The sequence below is a fragment of the Hyperolius riggenbachi genome, chromosome 9 (assembly GCF_040937935.1).
Source record: "Hyperolius riggenbachi isolate aHypRig1 chromosome 9, aHypRig1.pri, whole genome shotgun sequence".
NCBI classification, from domain to species: domain Eukaryota; kingdom Metazoa; phylum Chordata; class Amphibia; order Anura; family Hyperoliidae; genus Hyperolius; species Hyperolius riggenbachi.
Genome location: NC_090654.1, coordinates 3737974 through 3761401, shown reverse-complemented (window position 1 = coordinate 3761401; position 23428 = coordinate 3737974). Strand labels below are relative to the sequence as shown.

At 46.4% G+C, this 23428-nt stretch overlaps 1 protein-coding gene across 12 annotated transcripts in view; it reads left to right on the top strand.

Annotated features, from left to right (window-relative positions):
* RAF1 (Raf-1 proto-oncogene, serine/threonine kinase) overlaps positions 1–23428 on the top strand; it is a 152877-nt gene that overhangs the window by 53058 nt on the left and 76391 nt on the right. For all 12 annotated transcript variants that reach the window (XM_068251799.1, XM_068251802.1, XM_068251801.1 and 9 more), the window contains exon 2: positions 14055–14283. In XM_068251799.1, coding sequence (XP_068107900.1) covers positions 14077–14283 — 207 coding nt within the window. In that variant the 5' untranslated portion in view covers positions 14055–14076. The remainder of the gene's footprint in view (positions 1–14054; positions 14284–23428) is intronic.

Below are 23428 nucleotides of genomic sequence, written 5' to 3'. Positions count from 1 at the left end.
AGTCCACTTCATTCATTGTCCGTTACAGATGAAATGGCTTATTGCCTTGTCCTCAAGCCTTCTGCCACCATTATCAAAACCATCCTGTCTCAGTGAGTTATAGGACAGCCTCCTCACAAGTGGAAACCCATCGGAAGGGCTAGTTCCATGGGAGAAGGCCGCGGAGAGAGAATATGTGGCCACCATACAGGGCAAAGTCCGCAAAAGGTCTACGCCAAGTTTTTATAGGTTATGCAATATCCATATTTATTAAAATTAGGGTTTTTACTCTATGAATTGTTTTCATTTTGAGGTGGATTTGATGCTGCATAGATTGTCTGGATAATATATCTATACTAGCTGATGGCCCGGCGTTGCCCGCGTATCGTATTGGCTGTGGCTCCACCCCCTTTTATGAATTTGAACCCCAGTCACCCAATACCGACTGTATCTGGTTTGGGGCCTCTGCCATTAACCGTGCAAGAATGGCAGCAATGAAATATTCCCCTTGAAAATCAATAGGTGAATTTTGATTGGCCTTTGTAGGCTCCACCCACTTTCCTGAATATTAATCCCAGACACCCAGTGACCAACTGTGCAAAGTTTGAGAACCCCGCCATTAACAGTGTAAGAATGGCTGCAGTTTACATTCTCCCAGTGAAATTTGTATTTATCTCCACCCCTTTTTGGTTATGGGAATAAAAAGTATCCTATATGTTATTCCAGGTAATGTACTATGTGTGTGCCAAATTTCATTCACATCCGATCAGCCATTGTTGTGTGATCGAGTAACAAACATCCAAACATCTGAATTTTCCCATTTATTATATTAGTGAAATAGCGTATCTAACGTTAGGGGAATTGATCCAATGGTGAAGGGTAACCCTTTAAACTACCCCGAGAGCGCCGCTCGTCCCTCCGGTGAGCGCCGCTCGTCCCTCCGGTGAGCGCCGCTCGTCCCTCCGGTGGGTCTCCTCTTGCAGTGAGTGTGGATTAGCGCCCACCACACATACGCCGTAATCTTGATGGCCTGTTGAGGTTTCCTTCTACCTTGTGAGACTTTCAGCATTTGGTTTGCTTTTTGTGCGTTGTTGAGCGTCGCTCCTCTAAGGTTATAAATGATGTAGGAATTTGAATTGTACGGCATAGCACAGTGCCCGTTTGTTTTTCCCCCTGACTTTCCGATGGCTGACCCCTTGCTTACGTCACTTCTACTTTAACTGCTTTCGGAGACACAAAGTCTGCTCTGCATAGTAACTGGTCATTGAATTCTATTTCAGTATTTACGTTCTGATTTCCTCATTTTCGCCATCGGCATAATTTTAGGAAGACGGAATAGGAAAGTTCGATGTGTAATGTGACTTCGTCTCTAGTTTTAATTTCTTGCTGCCTCTTTTCGGAGCGGTGAGCGCAGCACCTTAAAATAGCCTCGGAATACTACGAGCTGGCTGTTGGGTAACCTTAGACGGGAGCGCAGCCCCCACCTCTGCGAATACATATTACATACACTATTCCAGGGTCACAGCTAATGTTAGCCCGTGAAATGCGACTGGCTGACCCTAGATATATATTTGTGTGCGGCTTTGGCCTGCAGTCGTCTACATATCGTATTGTACTGAATTTTTATTTTATTTTTTTACAGCAGAAACAGTGGTTAACCAAATTGTCCTGTAGACTGATATACTGTAGAATAGCGTTTTCATGCAGCTCTAATTATTAATAGTCCATTTTTAAATCCAGCTAGTAGCCATGTGCACATAGTCTCGTACACACATGCAAACAGTCTGCCCAACTATCAGCTAATCTTGGTCTGTTGGATAACAGTTGGACGTGTGTACGGCTGGCAAACAAGACGACCGACTGATAACCAGTTGTTTGCCAGATCCATCCGGCGGATAACCTGCCCAACTATCTTGCAGGTTGCAATGTGTGTACAAGTTGTTTGAACACTTTTGTTGTGTTTGCATGCGGACATGTTGTGCAGTTTGCTGTTTCCTTTGCATGCGCAACTTTTAAGTGAGTTGGTTGTTGAGTTGGTTGGCGTGTGTACATACTTCTCGAGTAAACAACTTGTGCGGTTGGTTGTACATTATGTTGGACGTGTGTATGAGCCTTGAAGGATACTTTAGTCCTTAATGGTTTCTGTAATTGACCCCCTGTGTCTGTGTGGGGAGGTGCGCATAGGCTTACCGCACCTCCCGTGGCCCAGCATCTGTCTGTACACAAAGTGGGAGGAGTCGTTCCAAAGGGTTGTATCAATTCTGATTGGATAATGAAATGGTCTTAAGTCTCAGACTGAAGGTATAGAAAAAAATGTATGTGCACCAGAAAGGATGACTCGTTTCGTGATACCTTTCCCCTTCTTCAGGTATATAGTGCAGGGTCTTATGCAGCATCAGGAACGAGCATGGGGTGCCTACAAGAGGATAGGCCATGGAGGTCTGACTATTTCAAGAGAACGTCATATAACTTGACTAGGTGGATTAGATGTACTGTATGTGTTATAGTGGATTAGCTGTTCATGTAGACTCCAGTAAAACACATAGAAACTGATTTCCAGTAGCTTAAAAAGTTCCCTGGGGGACTCCCAACCCCACCCAAAATATTTATTTTTCTGCAGAAAATTGTGCGAGTCCTGCAGCTTACTTCTCCATCCTGTGAGGGTTTTGAAAGGGAATCAGAGGTGAGAGGCCTATAGAGGCAGTCATATTTATTTCCTGTTAAACAATACTAGTTGCCTGGCTGCCCTGTTGATCTCTGGCTGCAATAGTGGCTGAATCACACCCTGAAACAAGCATGCAGCTAATCCAGTCACCCTTCAGTCAGAGCACCTGATCTGCAGCATGCTTGTTCAGGGGCTGTGGCTAAAAATATTAGAGGCAGAGGATCAGCAGGATAGCCAGGCAATCTGCATTGTTTAAAAGGAAATCAATATGGCAGCCTCCATATGTATCTCACCTCGGGTTACTTTTAAAGTAACATTGCATCAGGCCGGTGTAGCGTCTGATCGGGCTGCCCTACGTCATGCTCTGTGAGATCATTAACATAACCCCCAATATCTCTGCACTAATCCCTCCTACCCACACCTGAGCGATCTCTGTGCTGAACTGCAGCTCCCCAACCTCCGGGGTCCCCCAGATCGGAGATACGCCGCTGTCTTGTGAACCAGTGTTTGTGTTTCTGGAGTGATTTGTACCCTGGGTGGTTCACACGTCCCGGACAGACAGTACAGAGTAAATGCGGGGGGGTATTTTACCTGTGGTCAGGTGATCACACCCGCTGCCCATTCCTTCACTAGGAGACCACAGAGCTGCCTTTATAATAAGTGGAGAGTCTATCACTTTATTCATCACTTTGTCACAGATTGTTGTCCTATATATATTAAGTGTATAGCGGTGATTATGCAGATTAGGCCAGATGTTAATTAGATCATATATAAACTTTATATGATCTAATTAACATCTGGCCTAATCTGCATAATCTATTATTATCTGCATATATATTATAAAGTAGAGCTGAGGGTGTCAGAATGTGGAGGTGTTACGATCTCGTGTAAGCGTTCTGCATGCGTCAGATATTGGCCTACTCTCAGGGGCGTAGCAATAGGGGGTGCAGAGGTAGCGACCGCATCGGGGCCCTTGGGCCAGAGGGGCCCCGAAGGGCCCTCCCTTAACTACAGAATTAGCTCTCTATTGGTCCTATGCTCATAATAATCACTTCTATAGATGCTGTGAATAGTGGTAATCATTAACAAGCTGCTCCCCGATCCCCTTCTTGCACCTCTGACACTGTAGTTGCCATTGGCATATTTTGGTGCGCCGTATAAATTGTTATGTATAGAGTGCTTGGGGGGCCCCATTGTAAAACTTGCATCGGGGCCCACAGCTCCTTAGCTACGCCACTGCCTACTCTATTGGCTCTCAGCAAGTGAAGGCATACGTTCCGGCCCTTTCCCCCTGCGACGGTGCAGCGCGGTATTTTTACCGCACCGCAGGGCAGTGAAAGGCTATGGGGGCTTTTCATACGGACGACGGCGACAGAAATGACCGCTATCCCAGACGCGAGGACAAACCTGCGTTACTGAGCGGTTCTGCGTCCACTTGCTGCAGACCGGAAGGCGTACAAGTCTATGGCGATGCATATATTTTAAAATGCCCACCACAGGTATTTGCGTTGCGCATGCGCAGAAGCGTAATTTAGCAATGATGCGCGATTGCTTCGTCCTCCAGGAAGTGAGCGTCGCTTCCTGCTTGGCCAGCTGCCAAACGCTGATTACCGCATACTACTGCGGTAATTCCTAAAGGCCCCCGAAGGCATGTTTTGTTTATCGGGGCCCTCGGGCTGCACCATACCGCTACAGCCAATCCTCAGTCTGAAGCTGGCCTAAAGGACACATGAAATGAGAGGATATGGAGGCTGCCATATTTATTTCCTATTAAACAATGCAGATTGCCTGGCTGTCCTGCTGATCTTCTCTGCCTCTAATACTCTTAGCCGTAGCCCCTGAACAAGCATGCATATCAGGAGCTCTGACTGAAGTGTGGCTTGATTAGCAACATGGTTGTTCCAGGTGTTATTCAGACACTACTGCAGCCAAAGATCAGGAGGGTTGCCAGGTAACTGGTATTGTTTAACAGGAAATAAATAGGGCAGTTAGCATATTTCTCTTGCATCATGTGTGGCTGTGTCTGCTTGTCAGAGCTGGACATATGGCTGTGCCTGCTGGTGGTTGTGGAGTGTCTGCTGGTGGTTGTGGAGTGTCTGCTGGTGGTTGTGCCATGTCTGCTGGTGGTTGTGCCGTGTCTACTGGTCAGTCCTGGAGATATTGCTGTGTCTGCTGGTGGTTGTGCCGTGTCTGCTGGTGGTTGTGCCGTGTCTACTGGTCAGTCCTGGAGATATTGCCGTGTCTGCTGGTGGTTGTGCCGTGTCTGCTGGTCAGTGCTGGGCATATGGCTGTGTCTGCTGGTCATTGTGCAGTGTCTGCTGGTAGTTTTGCTGTGTCTGCTGGTCAGTGCTGGGCATATGGCTGTGTCTGCTGGTCAGTGGTGGATGTATGGCAGTGTCTGCTGGTTATTGTGCTGTGTCTGCTGGTCTTTGTGCTGTGTCTGCTGGTCTTTGTGCTGTGTCTGCTGGTCGTTGTGCTGTGTCTGCTGGTCAGTGCTGGACATAGGGCTGTGTCTGCTGGTCATTGTGCAGTGTCTGCTGGTAGTTTTGCTGTGTCTGTTGGTCAGTGCTGGACATAGGGCTGTGTCTGGTGGTCAGTGGTGGATGTATGGCAGTGTCTGCTGGTCATTGTGCTGTGCCTGCTAGTCGTTGTGCTGTGTCTGCTGGTCTTTGTGCTGTGTCTGCTGGTCGTTGTGCTGTGTCTGCTGGTCAGTGCTGGTCGTTGTGCTGTGTCTGCTGGTCGTTGTGCTGTGTCTGCTGGTCAGTGCTGGACATAGGGCTGTGTCTGCTGGTCATTGTGCAGTGGCTGCTGGTAGTGTTGCTGTGTCTGCTGGTCAGTGCTGGACATAGGGCTGTGTCTGCTGGTCAGTGGTGGATGTATTGCAGTGTCTGCTAGTCGTTGTGCTGTGTCTGCTGGTCTTTGTGCTGTGTCTGCTGGTCTTTGTGCTGTGTCTGCTGGTCAGTGCTGGGCATGTGATGTGTCTCTGCAGTGTGTTTACTGTTTAGCGTGACAGCCCACTGGCCAGCCTATTTATATTGCTGTCCTCTCCAGACCTGCTCTCAGCCTCTTCCCTGCCAGAATAAATATTTCTTGCTTTTGTGGCTGGCCTATTTGTTGAATGATAAATATTTTCGGGTCATCCAGGACGTTTTCTGGGGGGGCAGATGAGCTGAAACAATAAATAACTGTCGAGCTTTCTTACGTGAACCTGCTCTGAAAAGTAAGATGTGTTCTGAGCAGGGCCGTGCCGAGACAGAGGCGAGAGAGGCTCCAGCCTCAGGGCGCAGTGTAGGAGGGGGCGCACAATTCACTCAGCTATCATTCCCCTATTGTGTTTGAAGCAAAGAGAAATAAGAAAAGGGGATACATGGCAGTGACTGCAACCCAGATAACTAGAGATTAAGGTGTTGGTGGGGTTGGGGGACCTGGGGCACCTCTTAGACTAATCAGGGCCGGCTTTAGGCCTAGGCCCCCTAGGCCATGGCCTAGGGCACCAAAGGAGGAGGGGCACCAAAGCAGCAGGCTAAACTTGTGCAGCATTTGCAAGCTTGCAAATGCTGCAATGCAGGGAGATCAGGTGAGCGCCTGACCGCGGTACTCTGCTGCTAGCCACCTGTGCAGCAGCCACCTTGCTCTCTGTGCACGTTTGCATTGTGGTCGGTGGCTATGGACTTGGGCAGCATTGGAGATGGAAAGGAAGAGGAAGCTTCTGCACTGGAAACGAGCTAGGAAATGAGTGACACTGATGGCTGCTGCGGTGTGAAGGTGAGCTGGCTACCTATACTAGAGGGAAGGGGGAGGGGTCATCAGGCTACCTATACTGGAGGGGTCATCAGGCTACCTATATTAGAGGGAATGGGGGAGGGGTCATCTCGCTACCTATACTAAAGGGGGGCGGCTGGTGACAGTGGCCTAGGGCGGTAAAGAATACAAATCCGGCCCTGAGACTAATAGCAATCAGTGTGTGACGCTTGGGGTGGGAGGGATGAAGGGGCGCACTTTGGTGTCTCAGCCTTGGGTGCTGGAGGACCTTGTCCCGCCTCTGGTTCTGAGCCCCAAGACTGCCAACGAACTTACTAAACTTTCATGTGTCACTGAATGCAGCAAGTTAGTGTTCCTGCAGTGGATCCATGCTGTGTCCTAAATACTGTTTCTTTAGTAAATCTTTTTGGCTTATTAATCCAACCAGCGAGAATCGGTTAGATCTTGGTTAGACAATGGCGTGGAGGGATCTTCAGCTCGGCTCAGTCCCTAAAGCCCCGTATACACTTAGTTTACCCGAGACGTCCCACACCGGCGTCCGGACCACCATTGCCACTTCCAGAGCACTGAAAGTAATCCTATAACAGCTTGTCTGATTCCTGATCACGGCCGCGCTCCTCTTGTGCACGAGTGCGGCGGTAGTGCGCCTGCTTGCGTTCATGAATGAAGAGAAGGGCAGTCGTTATCTTCAGGAAGGTCCAGTGGGCAGTGGTGGCCAACAGGGGAGGGACGTCATACGTTTTTTGGCCCAAGGTTTTCCTCAGGTTCATTTTAAGTTTACCGTTGCAGCTCACAGGGATCAGGACAGTACCTCGCGAAATGGTTTCTTGCTGAGGCTGTACAGACACGTTGCTAGCCTGCAAGCTAGCTGCATGTTCTGTCACTAGGCGGGGTGGAGGGAGGGAACAGCAGGATCGGACGGTGCTCCGATTAGGTGATCGAGCATGCTAAATCTCTTCCTGAAGTATTTGGTCTGCCGTACACACGCTAGTTTCTCGCTAGGTTTGATGTAAAGTGTGTGTGAGCCTTAACTCCCGCCTCCCCTCCTCCCTCCTGCTGAAGCAGAGTGTCTGAGGATCACGGCCATCCAATACTGGCTTCTGGCCCTGTGCTTTGCATACAGACATTCTCTGAATCTTCTAATGATATTGTATTGAAGGTGATGATGAAACCCTGAAAATCTATGCAGGTTTGGAATGCTCCTCTCTAAGTGATGAATTACTCAAATTATCAGTGTTTTAAGCACTGTACCTGTGTCTGGCACCTGCCAAAACTTGTCGCTGCGTTTGTTATGCTCTCTGCATGATTCTTTAACCAAATTTGTTGTTCTGACAACTTGTGCGCAGAAAGGCCAGAAATTGCCACAAGTGACAGAATGTCGGACAGATTTTCCTCCCCTGTACATCAGAGGACCTGTAGACAGGCCACGCTGATATTGCGTTATTCACTGTCCGGCCCAGTCAGGAAATCACTCAGGAGAGGTGAAGAGAGACAGTCAGAGTGGTGACTTCTCACTTTAAGGAACTCTTAGGCAAGCTGACTTGGCATAAACCGATGTAAATAACGACGTGTGCAAAATGACATCACGTTCCTCAGAAATCCTCTTTCTAAAGTTCTTGGCTGCCTCAGAAATAAACTGACATCTTGTTAGCATTCCTTGTGTCTTTGTTGTCATTACCTCCTTCAGATATACACTGTGTGAGGCTGAGGCAGGATTTATATCAGACTGGGCCCAATTCAGCCTAATTCTGTACTTAGTAACTAGGTAATCATTGCACAATTGTTCCTACTGTCAATGTCTCCCCCCACCCCCACTTTTCTATTGTGTTCAGTGCCAGTGGATGTCATTCTTATTCCTGGAGAATTACCTGCAAAGGACATATAGTCCTCCGGCCCTCCTAATCCTGCTGAACTCCTCCATAATCCTCCAGACCTTCTAATTCTCCTCACTTCTCCTCCGGACCTCCTAATTCTCCTCACTTCTCCTCCGGACCTCCTAATTCTCCTCACTTCTCCTCCGGACCTCCTAATTCTCCTCACTTCTCCTCCGGACCTCCTAATTCTCCTCACTTCTCCTCCGGACCTCCTAATTCTCCTCACTTCTCCTCCGGACATCCTTATTCTCCTCAGGACTGCCTAATTCTAGTTAGATTTGTTATGGCCGCTAAGCAATATAGTCTTTGAGCTTCATTTATGAGGACCGACTTGTTTATAATCAATAAGTATTTGCTTGTTAATGCATTATTAAATCACCATAATAAAGTATACAATGTGTTTAGGAGGGATAGAACAGGGAAAAAAGGTGGAGGGGTTTGTCTCTTTGTTAAGAATTCTCTTACAGCTGTCCTCAACGATGAGATGGAGGAAGATTGCGAAGATGTGGAGTCCGTTTGGGTAAATATTCATGGTGGAAATAAAAGTTGCCAATTGCTTATTGGGGTATGCTACAGACCACCTCTTATTAATGAAGCTGCAGAACTGCGATTACTACAGCAGATTGAAAAAGCTGCAAGTAAAAATGAGGTCATAATTATGGGCGACTTCAACTTTCCAGACATTGACTGGGGTATTGAGGCTACCCATTCTGGTAAAAGCAGCAGATTTCTGGCAGCACTACAGGACAATTACTTGACTCAAATGGTAACGAAACCAACTAGGGGGAATGCGTTACTGGATCTGATCATTTCTAATAGACCAGATAATGTATCAAATGTGCAGGTTCAAGAACATTTAGGAAATAGTGATCACAACATGATAACGTTTGATCTGGTGACTGATAGGCCACGGGGCAGCGAGACCACTAAAACTATGAATTTTAGAAAAGCAAAGTTCAATCAAATTAGGCAGGCACTAAGTTTGGTGAACTGGGATAATGTACTACAAGGGGAGGACACTGAAGGGAAATGGCAAGCTTTTAAACTTATACTCAATCAATATTGTAGTATGTATATCCCATATGGAAACAAAATGTCTAGGAATAAAAAAAGGCCTCTATGGATGAATAGAAAGGTTAAAGATAAAATGAAGAGGAAAAAGAATGCCTATAAGGTCTTAAAACAGGAGGGGACCGAGGCTGCACTAAGCAATTATAAGGAGTGCAATAAAAATTGTAAAAAAATAAATTAGGCAGGCAAAGATTGAAGCTGAAAAACAAATTGCTAAGGATATCAAATCTAACTCAAAAAAGTTTTACAAGTACATCAACGCTAAAAAAAGAAAGGTTGACTGTATAGGAATCCTAAAGGATGAGGGTGGGAACTCAATGGTGGATGACCAAGGTAAGGCAGAGTTATTAAAGTGAATGTTTACCTGTTTTAAAAACAAAAAGTCAGATACTCACCTAAGGAGAGGGAAGGCTCGGTCCTAATGAGCCTTCCCTCTCCTCTCCCGGTGCCCGGTCCCGCGTAGGATCCCCCGTGGCAGTATTCGACCAGTTCGGTCAAATAGTGCCACTTCCGCATGCCGAAGGGAGCTTTCGGAAGGCTTCGGGAGCACTCGGGCTCCTGATGACGCGGCCGCTCCTTACTGCGCATGCGCGAGCGCCCTCTATGACGCGCTCGCGCGTACATAGTATGGAGCGGCCCGTCTTCGGAAGCCCGAGTGCTCCCGAAGACCTCCGAAGTCCCTGCGGCGGCGGACGCGAACGGGGGAGCCAGCGCCGCACCGAGAGCAGCGGGAGAGGAGAGGGAAGGCTCATTAGGACCGAGCCTTCCCTCTCCTTAGGTGAGTATCTAACTTTTTGTTTTTAAAACCGGTACCCATTGGCTTTAAATGCTTTCTTTGCTTCTGTCTTCACAAAAGAAACAGCACTGTTGCAAACTACAGAGGCAGAAGAGTCTCAATCTTCTAACTGTAATATTAAATACTTAACGCAGGAAGAAGTGAAGGCAAGACTAAATAAATTAAAAATAGACAAGGCACCTGGCCCGGATGGCATGCATCCTCGGGTCCTAAGGGAATTAAGTTCAGTTATAGCTAAACCCCTTTATCTTAACTTTTGTGACTCTCTTGCAACTGGCAGAGTCCCAGTGGATTGGCGTACAGCCCACGTTTTCCCATTATTTAAGAAGGGCAAAAAATCAGATCCAGGAAATTATAGACCTGTAAGCTTAACATCAGTTGTATGCAAACTATTTGAGGGGTTACTAAGAGATAGATTACAAAAAGAAGAATAGCACTCAATATACACTGGACAATAACATCCCCAGCCTAGCAGAGGAACTTAACAACTTCTTTGCTAGATTTGAAAAAGACAACAATCGGCCTCCAGTCAACGTTGGGCCCACTACAGACTCACAGCCATTAATCCTTCACATACATGAAGTGCAGCAAGCACTCACAAATATCAACACCAGGAAAGCTGCAGGTCCTGATGGTGTGCAAGGACGTGTGCTCCAGGCCTGTGCTGGTCAACTAGCGAAAGTTTTTACACAAATATTCAACCTCTCTCTGTCCTTGGGTGTAGTTCCATCATGCCTTAAATCTACAACCATTGTGCCAGTCCCAAAAAATCCTAGGATAACCTGTCTTAATGATTACCGACCAGTTGCTTTAACCCCTGTCATCGCCAAGTGCTTTGAACGACTGGTAGCCACACACATCAAGGCCTCCATCCCAGCAAATCTAGATCAACACCAGTTTGCTTACCGAACAAATAGATCGACTGAGGATGCCATCTGTGTAGCTCTCCATGCTGCCCTCTCACACCTGGAAAAGCCCAACTCCTATGTTAGGATGCTCTTTGTTGACTACAGCTCAGCATTTAACACCATTGTACCTAGCCAGCTGACCAACAAACTCCATGCACTAGGTCTTGCTCCCTCCATATGTACTTGGTTATTGGACTTTCTTACTAATCGCCCTCAAACTGTCAGACTAGGAAAACAGACATCCTCCACCCTTACCCTGAGCACTGGCGTGCCACAGGGCTGTGTATTAAGCCCTCTCCTCTATGCACTTTTCACCCATGACTGCCAGCCTATCCATACCTCAAACGTAATTGTTAAGTTTTCAGATGATACGACTGTCATTGGGCTTATATCAGACAATGAGGAAGCTGCATACAGAGAAGAAGTTAGGAACCTGACTGCATGGTGCGACATTAACAACCTGTTATTAAATACAAAGAAGACCAAAGAAATTATTCTGGACTTTAGGACCACCAAAAAGACTACTCACCTACCGCTAATGATCAATGCAGAGGCTGTGGAGAGAGTTTCCAGCTTTAAATTTTTGGGAGTCACCATCGCATGGAACCTGTCCTGGGCTGACAATGCTTTAGCTCTAACTGGCAAAGCACAACAACGCCTCTACTTTCTGAGAAAACTAAGGAGCGCTAACCTCCCACAGAAGCTGCTGGTAAATTTCTACAGATGCACTATAGAAAGCGTTCTGACTAATTGCATGACGGCCTGGTACAACAGCTGCACGAAGGCTACCAGAGATGCCCTGCAGCGAGTTGTTAAAACAGCAGAAGCCATTATTGGCACTGAACTACCATCACTGGAACTTTTGTATAATACTCGCAGCTTGAGAAGGGCCAAAAACATTATCAAAGACAACACTCACCCTGGAAATGCCTTGTTTGAGCTCCTTCCATCAGGTAAACGTTTTAGATCAACCCGCACACACACAAACAGACTGAAAGACAGCTTTTTCCCATCCGCCATAAACTTGATGAACTCTGAATCCTCTCTGAAATAATTAACACTGTGTACAAATTGTTTAAACATCTGTAATATCTGGCATACTTGTATAATTTCTTCTCTTCCTTGTTACTATCACTATGTTCCCTATATGCACCGTGGGGTTGTCATGAAAAGTAATTTCGTTGTGTTACACAATGACAATAAAGTGAATTGAATTGAATTGAATTGAATTGAGATACTATACATGACTTCATAGTAGAAAATAATCTTATTTCTCAGCATCAACATGGGTTTACTAAAGACAGGTCCTGTTTGACTAACATGCTAAGCTTTTATGAGGTAGTGAATGCTAATATGGATATTGGGAATGCTGTAGATGTGATTATACTTGGACTTTGCAAAGGCCTTCGACACTGTTCCCCACAAAAGTCTGGTGCAAAAGTTGAGGATGCAAGGACTGGGGAAGAGTCTGTGTGCATGGATAGGGAACTGGCTAATGGACAGAAAACAAAGAGTTGTGGTCAATGGATCGTACTCAAAATAGGTGACTGTTAGCAGTGGGGTCCCACAGGGGTCTGTACTGGGTCCAGTGCTCTTCAATTTATTTATTAATGACCTAGTAGATGCAGTAGTGAGCAATGTTGCTGTTTTTGCAGATGATACAAAATTGTGCAGAATCATCAACTCTCAGGAAGATAGTGTCATATTGCAACAGGATCTGGATAGGATGGTTTTATGGGCACATACATGGCAGATGAAATTCAATGTTGACAAATGTAAAGTCATGCATTTTGGACATACTAATGGTCTAGAACCATACAAAATAAATGGGATACAGTTGGGGACATCAAACTTGGAGAAGGACTTAGGAGTACTCATTGACGACAAGTTAAATAATCGTACTCAATGCCAAGCAGCTGCAGCTAAAGCGAACAAAATTTTGGGATGCATTAAAAGGGAAATAAAAACTCGAGATGCTAGCATAATATTGCCCCTGTTTAACTCTCTAGTAAGGCCACATCTGGAATATGGAATTCAGTTCTGGGCACCACATTACAAAAAAGATATTGGTTTTAGAGCAGGTGCAGAGACGAGCAACAAAATTGATGCGTGGGATGGAAGGTCTCACTTATCGAGAAAGGTTAGATAAACTGGGTTTATTTAGTCTAGAGAAAAGACGCCTTAGAGGGGATCTAATTAACATGTATAAATACATCAGAGGGCAATATAATAGCTTGGCGGATGAGCTTTTTGTCCCTAGGCCTTCTTAAAGGACTAGAGGACATGATCTGCGCATGGAGGAAAAACGTTTTAGCCATTTATTTAGGAAAGGGTTCTTTACAGTAAGAGTGATTAAGATGTGGAATGCATTGCCACAGGAAGTCGTTATGGCAAACTCTATACCTGCATTTAAAGGGGGCTTAGATGCTTTCCTTGCGTTGAAAGACATCCATGGCTACAATTACTAGGTAATGCCTAATGATGTTGATCCAGGGATTTTATCTGATTACCATCTGGAGTCGGGAAGGAATTTTTCCCTTTTGGGGCTAATTGGACCATGCCTTGTAAGGGTTTTTTCGCCTTCCTCTGGATCAACAGGGATATGTGAGGGAGCAGGCTGGAGTTGTACTTTATACTGGTTGAACTCGATGGACGTATGTCTTTTTTCAACCAAAATAACTATGTAACTATGTAACTATGTAAGTTGTCTGACTTTGTTGGTCTTCTGTTCTGAAAAAACAAAACGGTGATATGTATTCAGGGTTTGTTCTTCCTGCTGTTTCCTTCTCGTATTTTATCCTACTGTTTTTCCATAATCTGAATATAACCTCTGAAATCTAGATAAGTCCTGCATCCTTAAAAGTGTGTACTTTAAATATGGCAGCCTCAGTATCCCTCTCAGTTTGTGTTCACAAATTTAATTAGATTACTTTCTGAATAAGAAAATCTGTAATTAATCCGAGACAACCCAGTTTGATTTGTACGTGTTTGTTTTTTAGGCTACTAGTTTCCTGATCACCAATGGAGCATATCCAAGGAGCGTGGATGAAGCTCAGTAATGGATTTGGATTAAAAGACTCTGTGTTCGATGGACCTAGCTGCATGTCCCCCACCATCGTCCAGCAGTTTGGCTACCAGCGGCGGGCGTCTGACGATGGAAGGCTGGGCGACATTTCAAAGGCTGGGAACATTATCCGCGTGTACCTGCCCAACAAGCAGAGGACGGTGGTAAGTCAGGACTTCTGTCAGCTTAAAGCGGACCCAAACCAAACATTTTTTGAATTCAAAATATGTAGTTGCAGCACTCTGACACATACAAAGATACATAAACACTCCTTCAAACCTATGAGCATTTCAGTGCATGCTTTTCACCCTTCTCTTTTCATTACTAGGGTTATACAGGGGGCAGCCATTAGCAATTCCTCCTTTGCTGGACACCTCCTACTCCACCAGTCTGCCGGATTCTGTCCCGGCAATATGAAAGGAAGGGAGGGGTTCCTCCAATAAATGTAAAATATTTTATATTTGTCATCATGCAGCTGAAAAAAGGCTGCTATTTTGTAGTATAATTTAGAAAGTAGATTTTATTTCTGAAATCTTGTATTTTTAATTTGGGTCCACTTTAAAGAGGGAACTTACCGGAAGATAGTAGCAGGGAAAAAAAGAAATCAATACATAGCAGAGCAAGAAGAAAAACTAATACAAGATAGATCAACAAATGATTGATGCTCACTGTGTAATTTAGGGCTGGTTGACATAGACGCTTGGCGGCGTTAAATGCTATATACGGCCTAATCTGCTGAGTTATAATAATTGGGGGCACCTTCCTCATCTTTGTACGCTTCTAGCAAGAAGGAGACAAAAAACATTGTTCTACAGCCTTCCAAACCAAGTAAACGAGATTAAAATGGAAATTTACTAGAAGATGGTAGCAGGGGAGAAATAAATCAAGATATTGCAAAGTGAGAACTTAAAAAATAAGATACTGTAGATTCTACAGTATCTTATTTTTTAAGTTCTCACTTTGTAGATCTAGAAATAATTGATATTCCCAATGTAAATTTTTCATGTTGTTTGATTTACCGTGAGACCGCAGGTCAGAATCTTTACTGCTGACATGCATAAAAAAAGACAGCATAAACCGTCCTTATCTATTAACACACCCACTAGTAATCTGAGGGGCTAAAAGGTTGACTGACACACACATACATGCACAGAGGGCGATATTGCTTGCTTGGCTGTTGGCTAACACACACATACATGCACAGAGGGCGATATTGCTTGCTCGGCTGTTGGCTAACACACACATACATGCACAGAGGGCGATATTGCTTGCTTGGCAGTTGGCTAACACACACATACATGCACAGAGGGCGATATTGCTTGCTTGGCTGTTGGCTAACACACACACATGCACAGAGGGCGATATTGCTTGCTTGGCAGTTGGCTAACACACACACACACGCACAGAGGGCGATATTGCTTGCTTGGCAGTTGGCTAACACACACATACATGCACAGAGGGCGATATTGCTTGCTTGGCAGTTGGTTAACACACACATACATGCACAGAGGGCGATATTGCTTGCTTGGCAGTTGGCTAACACACACATACATGCACAGAGGGCGATATTGCTTGCTTAGCAGTTGGCTAACACACACACCCATACATGCACAGAGGGCGATATTGCTTGCTTGGCTGTTGGCTAACACACATACATGCACAGAGGGCGATATTGCTTTCTTGGCAGTTGGCTAACGCACACATACATGCAGAGAGGGCGATATTGCTTGCTTGACTGTTGGCTAACACACACATACATGCAGAAAGGGCGATATTGCTTGCTTGGCAGTTGGCTAACACACACATACATGCACAGAGGGCGATATTGCTTGCTTGGCAGTTGGCTAACACACACATACATGCACAGAGGGCGATATTGCTTGCTTGGCAGTTGGCTAACACACACATACATGCACAGAGGGCGATATTGCTTGCTTGGCTGTTGGCTAACACACACATACATGCACAGAGGGTAATATTGCTTGCTTGGCAGTTGGCTAACACACATACATGCACAGAAGGCGATATTGCTTGCTTGGCAGTTGGCTAACACACACATACATGCACAGAGGGCGATATTGCTTGGCAGTTGGCTAACACACACATACATGCACAGAGGGCGATATTGCATGCTTGGCAGTTGGTTAACCACTTAAGGACCAGGGGATTTTCCAGCGATCGGTGCTGCGTGGACTCTACAGCCCGCAGCACTGAACAGGTATGTGCCAGGGCGATCAGACTTCCCCCCCCCTTTTTCCCCACTAGGGGGATGTCCTGCTGGGGGGGTCTGATCGCCGCCGACTATTATTGATTTGCGGGGGGGGGCTCCTGAAAGCCCCCCTCTGCAGCGTTTTCTGCCCTCTCCGCAGTTCCCTCCCTCTCCCTTCCCCTCTGAGCGGCGCAGGACGGATATCTGTCCTGCGCCTGATAGGATAGGCTTCTGCCTATCAGATGCCGGCGATCCCCGGCCAATCAGACGTCGGGGATCGCCGATCTCCCTTACGGCGCTGCTGCGCAGCAGCGCCGTATGATGTAAACAGCGGGGATTTCTTCCCCGCGTGTTTACATTATGCGTGCGAGCCGCGATCGGCGGCTCGCACACTGTTCACGGAGGCACCCTCCGTGAACTGGCATGGAAAGTCCGCTCGAAAGAGTGCCCGTTTCCATGCTATACCACTAACGATCCGCCGACGCCTGTCGGCGTTAGGCGGTCGTTTTAACACACATACATGCACAGAGGGCGATATTGCTTGCTTGGCAGTTGGAATCTGCTGTTATATCCCACAATGCAAAGAGGTTCACAGACAGGAAACTGTCAGGGCCATGGAAATGACATCACACCATGGCAGGGGTTTACCAGAATACCAGCCATACAGACATCTTTGATCTATATAAGAAAAGGTACAGATGGTTTGGTGGAACACTTTGGTGTAATGGGGTATGTGGATACCTCATTTTGCACTGAACTTTTTTTTTACAGTTGTCGTCATGTCATTATCCCACAAAAAATATGGAGACAAATGATTGTTTATAATAGTGACAAAATAGGCCTCACACATCAAGGCTCATCTGTCAGTTTGACCTGCTCCCTGCTCGACTGACTGGCCAGAACACTGACGCCCTCACTATTACTGTCCCTCAAAAGGACACCAGACCTCTGGCCCGCTGGCTGCTGACTGGTCATCTTGTCACTAAATGCCACCCCAGAGTTTTCTGCAGAGTCCAGAGACTACAGAACTGGAGCGGACTACATGTAGCCCGGATCACTGGACTGTACTGGCACCAGGCACCATGATACGAAGTATTACTGTCTGTGAATCATGTATTACAGACTTATTACATTATTTATTACAGACATATATATATATATATATATATATATATATATATATATATATATATATATATATATATATATATATATATTTTTTTTTTATGCATCACTTAGCCGTTTATCCATGCTGTGAAATATAGGAAAGTAATGGGACTCTGCCTCCGGAAAACTCTTGTCTTTGTAACTCAGCGGCCATTCTGTGTGGGTTATCCTGATATGTATGTGGTAACAGATATCTGTATGTGTGGGCATAAGCATTATCCTATGTGTGGGCATAAGCATTACCAGGATAGCCAGCATTACTTGTGAATTCCCCTCTGTGCCCTGTCAGCTGGCCGGTACGCAGACTAGAGTTGGGCCGAACGGTTCGCCGGCGAACGGTTCCAGGCGAACTTTGGGGGTTCGCGTTCGCCTGCATCAGGCGAACTTTTGCGGAAGTTCGATTCGCCCCATAAAGCTGTATTGAGCAAAAATTTTCGCCTCCATTTTACTGTCAGCAGACATGTTATTGTGAAACACACTGCTTTCAGTGCTAAAGACCTCACCCACCCTCCCTTCAAGCTAGGTCCTTTTATACCATTTGACTCAGTTGTCTGCCTACACTAATTAGTTATGGGACAGCTGCTACACACTCTGCTAGGGAGATTTTAATTGGCCTCCCACCTCCCTCCTCCCTCCTCCCACCTCCCTCCTCCCACCTCCCACCTCCCTCCTCCCTCCTCCCACCTCCCACCTCCCTCCTCCCACCTCCCTCCTCCCACCTCCCTCCTCCTCCCACCTCCCTCCTCCCACCTCCCTCCTCCTCCCACCTCCCTCCTCCCACCTCCCTCCTCCCACCTCCCACCTCCCTCCTCCCTCCTCCCTCCTCCCTCCTCCCACCTCCCACCTCCCTTCTACCCTTCTACCCTTCTACCCTTCTACCTATTCCCTCCTCCCTCCTACCGGAGGGAGGAGGGTCTCTTCTGCCAGGGAATTATACTATTTTAAAAACCAGTATACATCATACCATAGCCGGGAATCGAACCCAGATCTCACTGTGTGGTGGGCACGTCACCCTAAGCACTGTACCACTACAGTAGTAAGTGAAGCTTGCCTAAAATTTAACATTTATGCTCAACGCAATAGAACCATTAGGTTGCTTAAAGGAGAACTGTAGTGAGAGGTATATGGAGGCTGCCATATTGATTTCCTTTTAAGCTATACCAGTTGCCTGGCAGCCCTGCTGATCTATTTGGCTGCAGTAGTGTGAATCACACCAGAAACAAGCATGCAGCTAATCTTGTCAGATCTTACAAAAATGTCAAACACCAGATCATACCATAGCTGGGAATCGAACCCAGATCTCACTGTGTGGTGGGCACGTCACCCTAAGCACTGTACCACTACAGAAGTAAGTGAAGCTTGCCTAAAATTTAACATTTATGCTCAACGCAATAGAACCATTAGGTTGCTTAAAGGAGAACTGTAGTGAGAGGGATATGGAGGCTGCCATATTGATTTCCTTTTAAGCTATACCAGTTGCCTGGCAGCCCTGCTGATCTATTTGGCTGCAGTAGTGTGAATCACACCAGAAACAAGCATGCAGCTAACCCTGCAGTCAGAGCACCTGATCTGCTGCATGCTTATTCACGGTCTATGGCTAACTGTACTAAAGGCAGAGGATCAGCAGGACAGCCAGGGAACAGGTATTGCTTAAAAGGAAATAAATATGGCAGCCTCCATATCTCTCTTAGTTCAGGTGTCCTTTAAAGAGAAACCGTAAGGGCCCTTTTCCACTAGCAGTCGCTAGCGTTCACGCTGAATGCTAGCGATTGCTGAATCGCAATTACCGGCGATTCCCCGACGTTCGCGGCCACGATTTTGCTATGCACTGCATAGCAAAATCGCGGCAATTATCGCTCCGCCGCGCGTTCGCGTTCCGGTAAAAAACGAATCGCGGTAGTGGAAATGACCTACCGCGATTCCTATGTTAAAAAGCAAACCGTAGCGATTGTAAAATCGCTAGCGGTTTGCGACTTTGCGATTCAGCCAGCGCAAACGCGCTGGTGGATAAGGGCCCTAACAAAGAATTGAGCTTCACCCCAATCAGTAGCTGATACCCCCTTTCCCATGAGAAATCTATTCCTTTTCACAAACAGACCATCAGGGGGCGCTGTATGGCTGATATTGTGGTGAAACCCCTCCCACAGTGTGAGGTCAGGACCATGGTTCTGACATCACACTGTTGGAGCCTTGTTGCATTGTGGGAAATAACAGCTGTTTCCAACTGCCAAAAAAGCAAGCAGCATCCCCTTCCAGTGACATCACCTGCCAGCAGTAAAAATGTCACCATGTGATGTCAGAATTTTTTTTTATTACATTATTTTCACTGGAGTTCCTCTTTAAAGTGAATGGGAACTGCATTTTTAAAAAAATGAAGCAAATACCTAAGGAGAGGGAAGGCTCTGGGTCGTATAGAGCCTTCCGTCTCCTCTCTCGGTGCTCTCTATCCTGTGCTGGCTCGCCCCCGTTTCAATCCCCCACCGAAGGGGTATTTGGAAGACTTCGGGAGCCGTGTCCTCCTGAAGACGTGCGGCTCCATACTGCACAGGCGTGAGCGTGCAAGAGAGCGTGCTTGCGCAGGCGCAGTACAGGGCCGCCCTTCTTCAGGAGCACTCGGGCTCTCTGAAGACTTCTGAAGCCTCCTTCGGCCAGGTAAAGCAGTATTTGACTAAATTAGTCAAATACTGCTACCGGGCGAGCCAGCACTGGAACGAGGGGACCAGGAGAGGAGCGGGAAGGCTCTATAGGACCCAGAGCCTTCCCTCTCCTTAGGTAAGTATCTGTCTCATTTATTTAAAGGTGGTTCCCATTCACTTTAAGACAGCAGCCCGATGCTGAGACAGCAGTCCTCTCAGTGAGAATTTCTGATTTGCTACCCATTTTCTTTCCTTGTTGCTGACCTGCTGCTGTGTGACCTCACCGTGACTTCTGCTTGAACTTTGACCTTGCCTGAATTCCACCTGCCTTGACCTTTACCCTACACTTGACCTTTACGTGTACACTTAATCAGTTGGTACACGTTTTTTTTTTCTTCTCCATAGCAGGGCATCGGGTTTCGATTGATACAGCCATCGATTTTGCATGTTAAGTATGCAAAATTGACAGCTGTATCGATCGAAACTCGATCGAACATGTCCGAAATAATCAATGGATCGAGCGGGAAATGGCAACGCGTTTACCCAGCATTACAAAAGTCCTCCCTGGAAAGGATTGATACAGGAGTGTCAGCCAGCCTCCCTAGCTGCTTGCACACTATTTTAGCTGTGGGACTGAACAAATGCCAATCAGTAAGTGCTTTTGAAAATAATGTAAACCCTGAGAATCCCCCATGAGGAGATGGATGTAAGCAACAGGAACATGGAAGAAAAGTCATTTATAGTTAATTTCCCCCTGAGAGAAACATACTACTTATAAGTCTACGTACATGTGTATTTAAAAACGTTTACGATACTGGTCCTTTAAATCAAAACTGAGCAATTTATCTGCCGTATAGATCTGTCTTGTAATTGCTGAGGTGTGTAGAGCCCTACAGGCTAATCTCGTAATACATTTTTTTCATGCCAAAATGCTGATCTTGCAGCTGCTAAAAATGCACTTTGCTTTTTTTTAGCTAGTTTTTTTTTTCTATATGTGAGTGTGTAAATATACAGTAGACAGATACTATTATTATTATTCTAGATTTATATAGCACCCTCATCTTCTGTGGTGCTGTACAATAGAGAATACACAGCACAGACAGAAGGCAGTGGGCTACAGATAAACGACAATTGGACAGATCAGGTGGATGTCTTGCCTGATCAGTGTGACTTGCAGGACCAGAGATCCGAATCAGAATCCGAATCAGAATCTAGCTAGATAGCTGTAGTCACACTTGGGAACACTCTCTCTTGTGTTAGTGGCCTTTCACGCTGGATAGGAGTAGTATAGGGGTAGGCCGATATAGTGTGGAATTTAACCTTTCCAGTGTGGATGTCATTTAAAGCGATGAATAGCAAATGTGTGCGCTGTCCAGAACAATGCTTGTAGCATCGCGTGCGTAAGGCTGACAGCTGTGCTGTAGTCAGGGCTGTGGAGTCGGTACGAAAATCCGCTTTCCTAACAATTTCATGTCCACCGCTGCCCAGATATTTCTCTCATGACATCTAGTTTTGTGGGACCTGTCCGCTTCCTTGGGTCTGCAGTACAGGGTCTTATGCAGCTGCACGGACTGGGGGAGCCTATAGAATGAAATTATCATCTTTAAACCTCCCGCCTGAGGTAAGATTGTTTTACTACCCACGTTTACCCATCGCATACTACATTGGAGCACCTCCCCCCCCCATTTGTCCCCCGTGATCATTATCCAGCTGTCCTTTTTCTGGAGTGTGACCCAACCTATCCTGAAGAGGATACCCCATCTACCTGGAGAAAGAATTCTCCACCTGCCTAATACTGTGGTTACCTAACACAGCAGCCCAGGAGTGTAAGGAGTATTTGTTTCACACATTACTTCATTGCCTGGAAATACTGACCTACCTGGCTGTCCTGGTGTTTTCCGTTTCCTTTCCTGGTTCCTGAGGTTCATTACCCAAATGTCATCGACCAGACCCTCCTCGTGATTAAGATGTGGAATGCATCGCCACAGGAAGTAGTTATGGCAAACTCTATACCTGCATTTAAAGGGGACTTAGATGCTTTCCTTGTGTTGAAAGACATCCATGGCTACAATTACTAGGTAATGCCTAATGATGTTGATCCAGGGATTTTATCTGATTGCCATCTGGAGTCAGGAAGGAATTTTTCCCTTTTGGGGCTAATTGGACCATGCCTTGTAAGGGTTTTTCACCTTCCTCTGGATCAGCAGGGATATGTGAGGGATCAGGCTGGAGTTGTGCCTTCCTCTGGATCAGCAGGGATATGTGAGGGAGCAGGCTGGTGTTGTGCCTTCCTCTGGATCAGCAGGAATATGTGAGGGTGCAGGCTGGAGTTGTGCCTTCCTCTGGATCAGCAGGGATATGTGAGGGAGCAGGCTGGTGTTGTATCTTCCTCTGGATCAGCAGGGATATGTGAGGGTGCAGGCTGGTGTTGTATCTTCCTCTGGATCAGCAGGGATATGTGAGGGAGCAGGCTGGTGTTGTGCCTTCCTCTGGATCAGCAGGGATATGTGAGGGTACAGGCTGGTGTTGTGCCTTCCTCTGGATCAGCAGGGATATGTGAGGGTGCAGGCTGGTGTTGTGCCTTCCTCTGGATCAGCAGGGATATGTGAGGGAGCAGGCTGGAGTTGTGCCTTCCTCTGGATCAGCAGGGATATGTGAGGGTGCAGGCTGGTGTTGTGCCTTCCTCTGGATCAGCAGGGATATGTGAGGGTGCAGGCTGGTGTTGTGCCTTCCTCTGGATCAGCAGGGATATGTGAGGGCGCAGGCTGGTGTTGTACTTTGTTCTCTGGTGGACGTATCTTTTTTTTTTTTTTTCAACCCAGATAACTGTCACTACATGTGTGGTTGGAGTGCCCAGGAGTTTGTGTCGTCCTAATGATTGTTTTTGCTGCTTAGAATGAGAGCAATGAGAATGTTTTGTCAACATGGTCTCCTTACCTTTATGGTTTCTTATAATCTGGCTGGCCTGTCTAAAGGTGTTAACCCTCTCAGGAAAGGACACAGTCCACGTATCCCGGCCTGCGTCCCCCTGGCTGTCCCAGTTGCCATGGAATTCTTATCTGCGCTGTACATGGAAAGTCATTCTTGGGTTGCAGTGCGGTCTTTATCTTCAACAGCAAATTCATGAAAAAGTTATATCTATCCCCTTGCAATGTTTTTCACCCCTTGAAGCATGGCCGCTCTCACAGGGGTTTGGTTGCTTTAGATTTAGAGGGTGAGATACAGCCGGGACTTTGAGGCCGAAATTCTATAAGCCTTTTCTCCACTGACACAACCATGTTTATAGCACCCAGTCTA